The 12,073-nt window shown below is 36.1% G+C and overlaps 1 protein-coding gene across 2 annotated transcripts; it reads right to left on the bottom strand.

Annotated features, from left to right (window-relative positions):
- Positions 1-336: 336 nt before the first annotated feature.
- Positions 337-9,721, bottom strand: LOC148132166 (T-cell antigen CD7-like). 2 transcript variants are annotated; one of them, XM_087955695.1, is made up of 4 exons: positions 9,508-9,721; positions 6,743-7,081; positions 5,375-5,487; positions 337-4,751 (listed from the first exon to the last, which is right to left on the bottom strand). In XM_087955695.1, the coding sequence occupies exons 1-4, from the start codon at positions 9,569-9,571 to the stop codon at positions 4,632-4,634; spliced, it is 636 nt and encodes a 211-aa protein (XP_087811821.1). In that variant the 5' UTR covers positions 9,572-9,721; the 3' UTR covers positions 337-4,631. The 2 variants fall into 2 exon arrangements, with proteins under 2 accessions (XP_087811821.1, XP_087811822.1); XM_087955696.1 differs by having other exon boundaries at positions 5,375-5,481; positions 9,508-9,692.
- Between the last annotated feature and the right edge of the window lie 2,352 nt (positions 9,722-12,073).

Below are 12,073 nucleotides of genomic sequence, written 5' to 3'. Positions count from 1 at the left end.
TGGAATTGCTATATTAGCAAAACTGGAAGAAGTGTGTTTTTTTAAAAAAAGAAAGCATTCGCTGCCCACACAACAAAAACATAATCACTCCGCTCAGAACAGTCAAAACATTCAAAATGTCATTGCCACATTTTCTTGCATACCCAGAACACTTAGAACACCTGGTTTAAAGTCAGAGTGCTTCAAATGTCAAACTATTTTGCACCGGTGTACTCTCCATCCTTTACAAATCATAAAGAGTGGTTTCACTCTTCCTAGAGTGATTCTACATATGGCTGATTTTTCTGACAGAACATTATCACTGGAGGTTTTCAAAAATAGACTGGACTGGGATAGTTTAAGGCTCCTACCTTGAGCAAGAAGGATTATTTCTTTTTTTATTTTTTTATTTTTTAGCATACAATAGAGCCATTCCATTTCAACTATGTGTCGATTAAGTACATATTTCATGTGCTTAACAATTACTAATAATATTCTTCTTAACAGTATAACCATAGAATAATAATCACATTCCTGTATATATAATATATGTAATATTCAGTATAGCTATTACATTAGTTTCTCTTATTGCTTTATGATTATGTCTAATCCCTTTTAATTAATTTTATTTTCTAGCCATTTATAAAACAAGTCCCATACCATGTAATATTCAGATTCTTCTTTTTCTTTAATTTCTAATGTTAATCATTTCTGCACATTCAAATATTTTTTCAATTATTTTCCCCTCTATCGGTATCTTATCACTTTTCCAATTTTGAGCAAATACAATTCTAGCTGCTGGTTTCTAAGGCCAATTCCACCTCTATTCTAGGGTTGTTTTCAGGGCAGCATGGAATATGGCACCATCGTCTAATGACTATGCCACGATATATCCTGCTTCAAATTTCTTTGACCTCACACCCAGATGGCATCAGTTCTTCAGCTGGGATGTATTTTACCACAGGATCCAATCTGGGCCGATCACTGGGAGCAGAGGTTTTGTCTTCCAAGCTTTCAGATTCATCTTGGCGTCCATCCTCAAGAAACTTCTCTGTGTCTATGTGTCACAGAGGGGTTCCCTGAGGATGGAGTCCAGCAGGAATCTGAAAGCTCGGAATGCATGCTTTCTAGTTTCTCCAGCACAAAAACTGGAGAAAATTACTTTCTGTGATTTTGATGCTCTGGTTGCTCTGGTCTGATGTTAGGTTGACTCAGACTTCCATCTTTCTGAGGTGGGTAAAATGAGGACCCAAATTGTTGGGGGCAATAGGCTGACTGTGTAAAACTGGTAAAGTACTTTGAAGTAGTATAAAAGTCTAAGTGCTATTGCTATTGCTATACTTGTATTGATGCAGCCCAAAATTGCATTGGCTCTTTTGGCAACTCAAGTATGGTGTCAATTCTTGCTTAATCTGCGGTCTAGCAAGACTCCCTGATTTTTGTTGCAAGATTCCAAGACCTCTAATACAGGGGTCACCAACCTTTTGGACATCAGGGACCACCAAATTCATAATTTTAAATCCCATGGACCACTGATATGAATTTTGACTGATGGTGGCTTTCTGACATTTGTGGGAGAAGAGAGAGAGGGAAAGAGGGAGAGAAATCTGATCTAACCTTGGAGGGCTGGTGGTGATGTTCTCTCTCTCTCTCTCTCTCTCTCTCTCTCTCTCTCTCTCTCTCACACACACACACACACACACACACACACACACACACCAGTGGTGGGATTCAATTTTTTTTATTACCAGTCCTGTGGCCGTGGCTTGGTGGGCATGGCAGGGGAAGGATACTGTAAAATCTCCAGTCAGAGGTGGTATTTGCTGGTTCTCCGAACTACTCAAAATTTTCACAGGGGAAGAAAGTGAGAATAAAACTTAAACTGTTACAAGATGGAAGAATAAGAGGAGGATTTGCTTTGCCCAATTGGGAATTATATTACCAGGCAACGAGTCTGATGTGGGTAAAGGAATGGATAACACTAAGGAATACTAGACTTTTGAATTTAGAAGGACATGATTTGCTGTTAGGGTGGCATGCCTCCCTCTGGTATAAGGGAACTAAAACGCAGGGGTATTTTAGAAGACATTATATTCGAGAAGCATTGTTTTTATTTATTTATTTATTGTATTTATTTATTTGGTTTGTCAATTGCTTACAAGATAATAGATATAAGTAAAAACATAGTTATGAATACATGGATACATATAAGAAAAATAAAAGAAACAATAGGACAGGGATGGTAGGCATGTTGGTGCGTTTATGCACGCCCCCTACAGACCTCTTAGGTAAGGGGTGAGGTCGATAGTAGAAAGTCTAAGGTTAAACTGGGAGAAGATAAAAAAGCAACATTATCTAAAAATTCCACTATGGTTATCTACTATTGAAGCTTTTTCTTATCCAATAATATATAAAAAGGAACAAACAGTTAGATATGGCAAGATATTGAATGAAAAGGGTGAACTTAAATCTATGCAAGCGTTGGAAGAACAAGGTGTAAAAATGCATTGGTTTTCATATTTGCAAATACAATCTAGATTTGATAAAGATATTAAAATCTATGATAAGTTGACTGACTTAGATAAAATTTTGACAGGTACTGATGAAAAAGTAATTAAAAAACTTTATGGACATTTGCTGGAGTTTAAATTAGAGGAACAAGTTAAAGAAACGATGATTGCTTGGGGGAAAAATTTTGGATATGGGATTGACCTCGATAAATGGCAAAAATTGTGGTCTCAAAATTATAAAATGACAGTGTCAACTGCATATAAAGAAAACTTGTATAAGATGTTTTACAGGTGGCACTGATGAGAATGTTCAAGAATACATTGGATAAATGTTGGAAATGTCATCAGATACCTGGTTCATATTACCATATGTGGTGGACATGCTTGGATGCAAAAAGATACTGGACTATAATCCACACATGGTTGGAAAAAATGATAAAACAACACATAGACTTTAAACCTGAGATATTTTTATTGGGAATTATACCGGAAAAATACAGCAAAGAGCTCAAATATTTGATTGTAAATGTTTTAACAGCAGCTAGAATTGTATTTGCTAAGAATTGGAAAAAATGAAAATATACCTATGCAGGAGGAAATTATTAAGAAAATCATGGACTGTGCTGAAATGAGTAAATTAACGTTTGAAATCAGAGAACAAGAAGACAAACAATTTTATATGATATGGGATTTATTTTATCAATGGTTAGATAAAAAGACATGGTAAAGAAATAGATTAGGAAGCTTTACAATAAAAAGTTAATAGATTGATATGGAATACAATATAAAATATATAACCATTTGATGAATGTATAAGATTAAATTATAATGAAATTTAGAATATCTCACATAGAATGATGGAAAAATAGTTTAGTCAAATGAATGATTAATGATTGATAATACATAAGCACATGTTAGATTGATAAGGTGAGAATTTATACAACTTGTGAGTAATGGCAAAAAAAAAAGGATAGCACAAAAGATTGTAACCAACTGACACACTCTATGTATATTATTGAAAGATGGTTTTATGTTTTTATGTCTTGTTTGCATGTTTGTTGTAAAAAATAAAAACTTTATAAAAACATTTGCTACTGGTTCTCCAGAACTGGTCAGAACCTGCTGAATACCACCTCTGACACACACCCTCCAAGGCAGCCACATTCCTAACCTGCTTTTCAGCTCCATTCTCAGGGGGAGGGGAGGGGGGGGGAGAGAGAGAGAGAGACGTTATTCTGCAATCGGAAGGAAAACAGGGTGGGGGATTTTCCTGCAGACTTTTTTGGGATTTTCCTGCAGACAGAGACCCTGGGAAAATCCCTAAAAAGTCTGCAGGGAAATTCCCCACCTTGTTTTCCTACCGATCATTCTTTATTTGGGATCGCAGGATACCATTTCCAGCTCCGTTTTCAGGGAGACACACACACACACACACACACACACACACACAGAGAGAGAGAGAGAGAGAGACAGAGACAGAGACAGAGACAGAGATACTTTTGGCTTCATGCAAGGAAAGCAGCAGAATCAGCAGCAGTCTTCCTTTCTCTCCCCCAAACTCTGCCAGAAATGAGTCTTTGCCAGTGCAGCCTCTTGGAGCAGGATGCCTTGCAGGGTCCCAAGACTCATTTCTGGCAGAGTTTGGGAGAGAGAAAGACTTTTGCTGCTTTCCTTGTGGGCAGCCAAAAGCAGAAGAAAGAAGCAGAAAGAAACAGTCCATGCAAGTGATGCAAGCCTTGTGTCTCTGCACAGCCTGGATTAATTGCTCTGGGGGTGACATTTCTCTGCGGACCACCAAAATTTTCTTGCAGACCACCAGTGGGCCAAGGCCCACTGGTTGGCGATCACTGCTCTAATAAATCAAAGTCTCTAATTGCACTAAGAGCTATTTTCCCATGCAAATGAATGCAAATTTGGCTCTCTTCAGACATCCAGCTACATGTGTTAAAATCAGAGGAGGTGGGATTAGTAGGTACCATTCTTGACACAATTTGTGCCCTTCACACGTATAATGGGGCTACCTGAATGGAGCTTTTGAACCTTAACTTTCAAAAGTGTACATTTTTTGATCGCTTTAAAAAAAATGGAACAATTATATTTTTGTTGGAATTTCAAGAATATTTTGTTATTCAGCATTCAATATTACATGGCATATTTATTTATTTTAGGCTCAGATTTCTTGTGCCTCAGACTGTATGTCATGTCTTCATAGATAAAATTTTGCTTTGTCTTTGCATGTCTTTTTTGGAAGGATTTCTTGATCTGTTTAAAAAGACAATAATTAAGATGCATTACCCCTTGTTTTTTATATTTCCAAGTTACCTAAAAGTCTCAGTTCTGTGTGCTAGGTGCAGGTCTGTTGAAACATAACATAAAAAGATATAAAAAATAAACACAACTGTTAACAAATAAAAAATAAAAATTGAAGAATTATATAAAACCAAAATAAACACGTAGGAACTGTAAAATAGATTTGTAATGCTACATGTTTTTAATTCGCTGGTCTTGCACTGAATAATTTTCAGCATTATCCATTATAGGAAGGAGGACATAGCTAGACATTTTAAAGGTCACAATATAGCAAATATGAATGTTGTGCTGAATCACTAGGCTTTTCTTTTAAGTTTGCACTTATGTGATTATATGGATTCACTGCAGTCCTTACATTGGTATAGAAAAACCACAGTAAAGAAACCTGGAAACCTTTAAATTGGGAATTATTTTGTATTACAAATATCCAATGTCCTACAATTATGCAGGGATAATTACCCCTGGCATAATTATTATCTTGGGACATTTCTTGACATGTACATAATTTTTGGAAGAAAAGAATGGAAGTGGATGGAACTTAGTTAATATAATACCTTGATATTAGCCATACTTACATTGGTATGATTGATGATATAAAATCCCAGCATAAAAAGCAAGAGTATTAACAAAGAGATAATACTAAACAGCATCCAGGGAAATTCAAACTTCTTCTCTGCAGCTTCTGTAGCTAAGAAAATGGGACATGTGGTTTATCATAAGGCTTTACACCAGGGGTGTCCAACCTTGGCAACTTTAAGACTTGTGGACTTCAACTCCCAGAATTTCTCAGCCAGCTTTGCTGGCTGAGAAATTCTGGGAGTTGAAGTCCACAAGTCTTAAAGTTGCCAAGGTTGGACACCCCTGCTTTACGCCAACCTTTCCCAGCCTCCAAATATGAAGGAATAATATTTCCTCTCATCATACCAACTGAAAAGTCTGGGAGTTGTAGTTCCAGTTCATTTGAAAGCCATCTTTTAAAAAGTGCTTTAAAAAGGCTGCTTTATTGGACCCCAGCTTTCCATAACCTGGATATCCCTTTGATCTGTGGCCTTCAGCTCTCACAATTCACAAAAATTACATTATTAATTGTGGGATTTAACATCTCAGACACATTTAATTGTTTTAAAAGATTGTTATCTATTATTCATTTTTGCTTATCACACAAGGGAAAATTGTAATGGGTATATATGGATGTATTTGTGTGTGTGTGTGTATGTGTGTGCGTGTGTGTGTGTGTACACACACATGTGCGTGCATGGTGATATCCTTACATATTATGTAAACTCCTAGAGAAATTCTATGAGCAAAGATGAGATAAATTAAGCAATTTATCTGAATGACTGGATCAGGATCTGGATTGAATCTTCTGGTCTATAAAATTTCAATTTATTTGAGAGTCTACATTTTTGCAGTTTAAAATTCAGTCCATCCCATTGTCACCTCAATGTGAAATTTTCTTTTTAAAACAAACTTTCCTTGGTTCTGTACTTTTTCAAATATGTGCATTCTGAAATATATATATTTCAAATATATACTACATGTCTATTTTGTATACTTGTTTGCTCAGTGCACATTATTTGATTTTCATTCTTAGTACAATCCATTTTTATATCTTTTAACTATACTTTGATTTTGTAGGTGCTTGACTCAAACAAACACATTTTTGTATTGGTCTAAAACTAAATGTAAAGATACTGAAGTCTAGAATTGTAGTTTATGAGCTATCACTTTCGCCAACCCCAGTATCATCAAGCTTATTACTTTTTTAAAAACCACTTTAATTTGTATCCAGACATTCCCCATTTGCTTTTACATTTCATAGAATTCTAAGAAAATATGGCTAATGGCAGTTAGAATCCAAGTAACAAATGGAGAAAAAATGGTTAATGGTTTGTAAGTGAGAATTAAACTGTTATCCACACGATCTTTTTCTCTATACCTACCTTTTATTGCCAAAAGAATAGGAGAGCTATTCTTCTGCACAAGTTCATTGTTTATGGCCATGCCTGCCGTACACATGTATACATCACTGTCATTCTCTTTCAAATGCTTCAGTGTGATTGTGACTGTGTTGTTCATCTCAAAATACTCAGTGCGATTTTCATATGCAGAATCTTCTTTCTTGATTTTACCATGTTGAGTAACATAAAGCACATTTGTGACATCTCCAAAGGTTCGTTTCAGATACAGACCTTCAATCACATGCATAAACTTGCAGTTGAGATTGACAGATTGACCTTCTTCAGCAATAAGAACCATCAATTCCTGACTCACCATTTTATCTGGAAAGAAAAAGATCTCCTGAGTGAAAGTGATGGTATATAAAATCATACATTGCAATGTCCTACCTGTCAATGAATACTTCAGCTTCAACCTTAACAATACAAGAGCACACAATAGATACGAACTCAAGGTTAACGGCACCAAACTTGATTGCAGGAAATACAACTTCAGCAACAGAGTGGTCAATGTCTGGAATACTCTACCTGACTCTGTGGTTTCTTCCCCAAACCCCAAAAACTTTAACCTTAGACTGTCTACTATTGACCTCACCCCTTTCCTAAGAGGGGTCTGTAGGAGGCGTGTATAAGCGCACCAATGTGCCTATCATCCCTGTCCTATTGTTTCTTTTATTTTTTTATTTTTCTTATATGTATCCATGTATTCATAACTAGGTTTTTACTTATACCTATTATCTTGTAAGCAATTGACAAACCAAATAAAATAAATAAATACTATTTATGCCCTTGCCATATTGATGTCAATGGATCTTAAGTGTTATAGTGTGTGCCAGTTCCTATTCCAGGTCTATTTAAAAATACAAAACCCTGAAGATAAAGCCTCATTATAGGATCCTTTCAGTTGTATTCCAGCCTTGATACTGAGGAGAATCCCAATTTTCTTCCAGGCATTCTCACAATGCAAGTTCCAGTTAGTCCTTCACCCTAGAACCATCCCAGTTTAAAAGCCTTATCATAATTATGAGCCATGGTGGTGCAGTGGTTAGGGTACTGCAGTTCCAGTCTTCCTTCACATTAGAAACAGCCTAGCTACTGAGCATTATCACAGTTTTGTAGCTTTCTGCAAATGCCACATGCTAAATATCACCACCTATTCTCCTGAAAGCTGGCAGACACAATAAACAAGCCTATTTTAATTTGTCATTTTGTCTCATTTAGCTTTGTATTATTGTCACTATATTATAGAATGAGAGGTTCTGCTGCATAGTTTTGCTAAGAAATTTTTTTTTTTTGAATTGTGGAACGGCTCTAAAAGCAGTGGCTATCACTTTCAAAGTGCATTCGGTAAATACTATTTTTTATATACTATAATAAATATAGTATACTCAAGAGTTAGTCTTTAACATCCCAAAGATCTCAAAAATATAATGTTTATATTTTTAAGATACATTTTAGGATTTTTTACAAATTTTGAATGCTGGAATTAATATAGAGCAGAAATTCTGACATAAAGAACTGTTGTTCCCCAACATACATCTTTGAATACCAGTACCAAATTTCTCTGATTCCTTAAATGTTTCAGCATAGCGACCAGAGCTGTGCAGAGATCCGTATTTGAAGGGGAGGAGGTGACTCAGAGCATATGTCACCATGAAACACATTTTTCCCTTAGGATTGCATGGCAAGAGTTGGCCAAGCTCAAGTAAAATGTGGCTTATTTAAGGAGCAATGTATAGGTGTTTTATACCAACTTGATTTTTCTCATTGGATTTGACAGCTTAATCTGAGAAAGTTAATATTATTTGCTTTCCAAGACCAACAGAAAAGATAAAGCATAAAATATTAAAAATTACAAGACAAGTTAATGAAACAATTTAATAATCCAAGAAAGGCAACAATCTCTGCAAACCATAGCTACTCATAGAAATTTACTGCAGAAATTAGTTAGTATACAAAAAGGAATTTCAGTGGGATTGTAGTAATAAAAGACTCTTTGACACCACAAAAACTAATAGCATAATTTCTATCCATTACTTTTAGGTACATATGGAAAGGAATCTTCTCAACTTTTAAATATACAATATTTATAGACATTTCTCAGACAAACCTGAATATCCTACTTTGTATCCCACATTCAGACAAATATATTTATGCATTTTCCAGACAACTTCTGCTTTTATACACTGAAATTCTCTACTTTACATGTGCGTTGCCAAGACTGCACAGATGCCATGACAGCTATGGAGCACTAAGGCAGAGGTAAAACAAAAGTAATCATTAACACGTGGTTTTGGCCAAATAAAATGGAATAACTTGAAAGAAGATTGTCTGGAATTTTGAACAACGATTCTCAAAATGCCACCATATTTTATTGCAACTCCTACTTAGGTACAACCAGTTGCTAGACTGGGTTTTTCTGCTGTTTACTCATCTTGCAAAAAAAAAAAAATGCACAAAACATACTTCTACAAGTCATACTAAGATATAAACAAAGTCTACAAATTCTGAGATAATTGATATGAACATTCTGAGTATTTATATTATCCGAAGGAAAATTTGATTTATATCAATAGGCTAAACCCAAATCTGATTTCTTCCCCTATAGTTAGCCGAAACGGTTTCTCTCTTTATATCATAAATAATAGCAAGATCCAGACAAATAAACAGTCTTTTTTTAAACTTAGCTCATGTTATTAATTCTCAGTGAAGGTTAAAAAGCAATAAAATAATTTTTGGACAACTTTTACCTTTTGATCCTGCATTTCCAGGAGAAAGCAGCAAGAGAAAATACATAGAAAGGATCCAAAGCATTTTTCAACAGTTGTTTTTTTATAACTGAAACCAGTTACTCTTTTACCCACAGAGCAAAAATTGCCTTCCCATTTGGATGATCATGTGATTTTCAACCAAACAAGTGCTTGGTTTAGTATAAACCCACATTAGTATATACAGTCAAATCTAATGGTATGAATAACTATCCACACATAAAAGCAAATTTCTGAGAAGATACAAACAACACGTGCTCAGAAAGCAGAACTACTTAACTCACTTTTTGCATCTGTCTTTACACAAAACAGTCCAACCTATCAAAAACAGTACCAGTGGGCATGACTTGGTATACTGGGTATAATAGTAATAGCAATCGGGGCAATTTTTTACAGATTCAAATCTTCTCTAGCACCTCTCCCAAGGTAGGCTGAGGTTGTTGAATTTCTCCCTGCTACAGACCTATCAGCCTGACCTCAATAACAGGGAAGATGCTGGAAAAGATAATCAAGCAACGAATCAGCAAACACCTAGAAGCAAACTAAGTAATAACCAAAAGCCAACATGGGCTTGTTAAAAACAGATCATGCCAGACTAATCTTATTGCATTCTTTGACAAAGTAACAAAATTAGTTGACCAGAGGAATGCTGTCAATATAATTTATTTGGACTTCAGTAAGGTATTTGATAAAGTAGACCATAACCTACTACTAAATAAAGTAGAAAAATGTGGGTTAGACAGTATCACCACCAGATGGATTCATAAGTGGCTGACCAACCACACTCAAATTGTAGTCCTCAATGGAACTGCATCTACATGGAGGGAAGTATGCAATGGAGTACCCCACTGCCAGCTCTGTTTTAGGCCCAGCACTCTTCAACATCTTCATCAATGACTTGGACAAGAAAAAAATGGAGAACTCATCAAATTTGCAGATGATACCAAACTGGTGTCATCTGCAAAATGAATATTGGGCGCTATCTAACAAAATGAAATTCAATGGTGAAAAAGTAGAGTCCTACATTTAGGCAAGAAAAATCAAATGCACAGATACCCTATATATGGTACCTTGCTCAGTAGTAGTAACTATGACAAGGATCTCGGAGTCCTAGTGGACAACCATTTAAATATGAGCCAGCAGTGTGCAGCAGCTGCCAAAAAAGCCAAAACACTTCTAGGCTGCATAAACAGAGAGATAGAATCAAGATCACATGAAGTGTTAATACCACTTTATAATGCCTTGGTAAGGCCACACTTGGAATACTGCATTCTGTTAGGAATGATAGTCACCTAACAGTTGGTTTGGCAATATATAAACCAGGATAGTCATTTAATACTGTATCTTTAAGAGAATGCTGTAATTGTGATTGGCTGAGGTTCCTCCAATGGCCATAAGATGGAGCCAGAAACCTGGTTTCTTTCTTCTTGCATTTCCTGTTTTGCCGTATTGCCTGATCGTCATTTTGCTCAGATTGCTGTGAGTCTTGCAGCTGTTAGCAAATTCCGTTTACTGAACTCTGTGTATGATTCTTGACTTCATTTTTGGTTTATCCCTGGACTGATACTAACTGCTTTGACCATGTATGATTTGGACTGTTTGTTGGATTTTGTTTACCCGTTTACTGGAAGTAAAACCTACATTTTACTATTCAGCGTATCTGTATGCTGGTTGTGTGTTATTCAACATCAGTCTCACTACGTTTCCCTGAATGCACTCATTCTCCGAACGGGGAATACCTCAACACATTCAGTCTTGGTCACCAAGATGTAAAACAGATGTTGAGACTCTAGAAAGAGTGCAGAGAAGAGCAACAAAGATTATTAGGGGACTGGAGGCTAAAACATATGAAGAACGGCTGCAGGAACTGGGTATGTCTAGTCTAATGAAAAGAAGGACTAGGGGAGATACGATAGCAGTCTTCCAATATTTCAGGAGCTGCCACAAAGAAGAGGGAGTCAACTATTCTCAAAAGCACCTGAGGGCAGGACAAGAAGCAATGGGTGGAAGCTAATCAAGGAGAGAAGCAACTTAGAACTAAGTAGAAATTTCCTGACAGAACAATTAATCAGTGGAACAAATTGCCTCCAGAAGTTGTGAATGCTCTAACACTGGCAGTTTTTAAAAAGATATTGGATAACCATTTGTCTGAAGTGGTATAGGGTTTCCTGCCTAGGCTAGAAGACTAGAAGACCTCCAAGGTCCCCTCCAACTCCGTTATTCTATTTTATTCTAAACTCATTAGGGATAGCTCAGATCTGAAATGAAGCCTTAGTCCTTGTTTTAGCAAAGTCACAAAAACGTTCACGCTAATCCTTCATAAGCCAAGTTTGCTCCCACTTTATTCCACACCCACATACAATGATATATCATAGTGTCTGTAAAATAGATTGAAGGAGGACTAATTTCCCTTTGTGTTGCTTATTGTCCTTTTGTCATGTCCTTTTCATCACAATTTTCAGAGTTCCGTCAAACATCTTCCCAGGTATACATGTCAAACTAATCCAAAGTAATTTTTGCATTCATACTTGCTAGGGAGGGAAACAAT

The sequence above is a fragment of the Notechis scutatus genome, chromosome 2 (assembly GCF_049901735.1).
Source record: "Notechis scutatus isolate UNSWTSFEM ecotype Mainland chromosome 2, rNotScu1.2, whole genome shotgun sequence".
NCBI lineage: Eukaryota > Metazoa > Chordata > Lepidosauria > Squamata > Elapidae > Notechis > Notechis scutatus.
The sequence above is the reverse complement of the archived record's forward strand: the minus strand, read 5'-3'. Positions and strand labels throughout refer to the sequence as shown.

Coding starts and splice junctions, on each gene's coding strand:
- LOC148132166 (XM_087955695.1), bottom strand. CDS start 9,571: ATGCTTTGGATCCTTTCTATGTATTTTCTCTTGCTGCTTTCTCCTGGA. Junction 7,082..9,507: donor TGGAAATGCAGGATCAAAAG/GTAAAAGTTGTC, acceptor TTTTCTTTCCAG/ATAAAATGGTGAGTCAGGAA. Junction 4,752..5,374: donor ATATCATCAATCATACCAAT/GTAAGTATGGCT, acceptor CTTTTTAAACAG/ATCAAGAAATCCTTCCAAAA.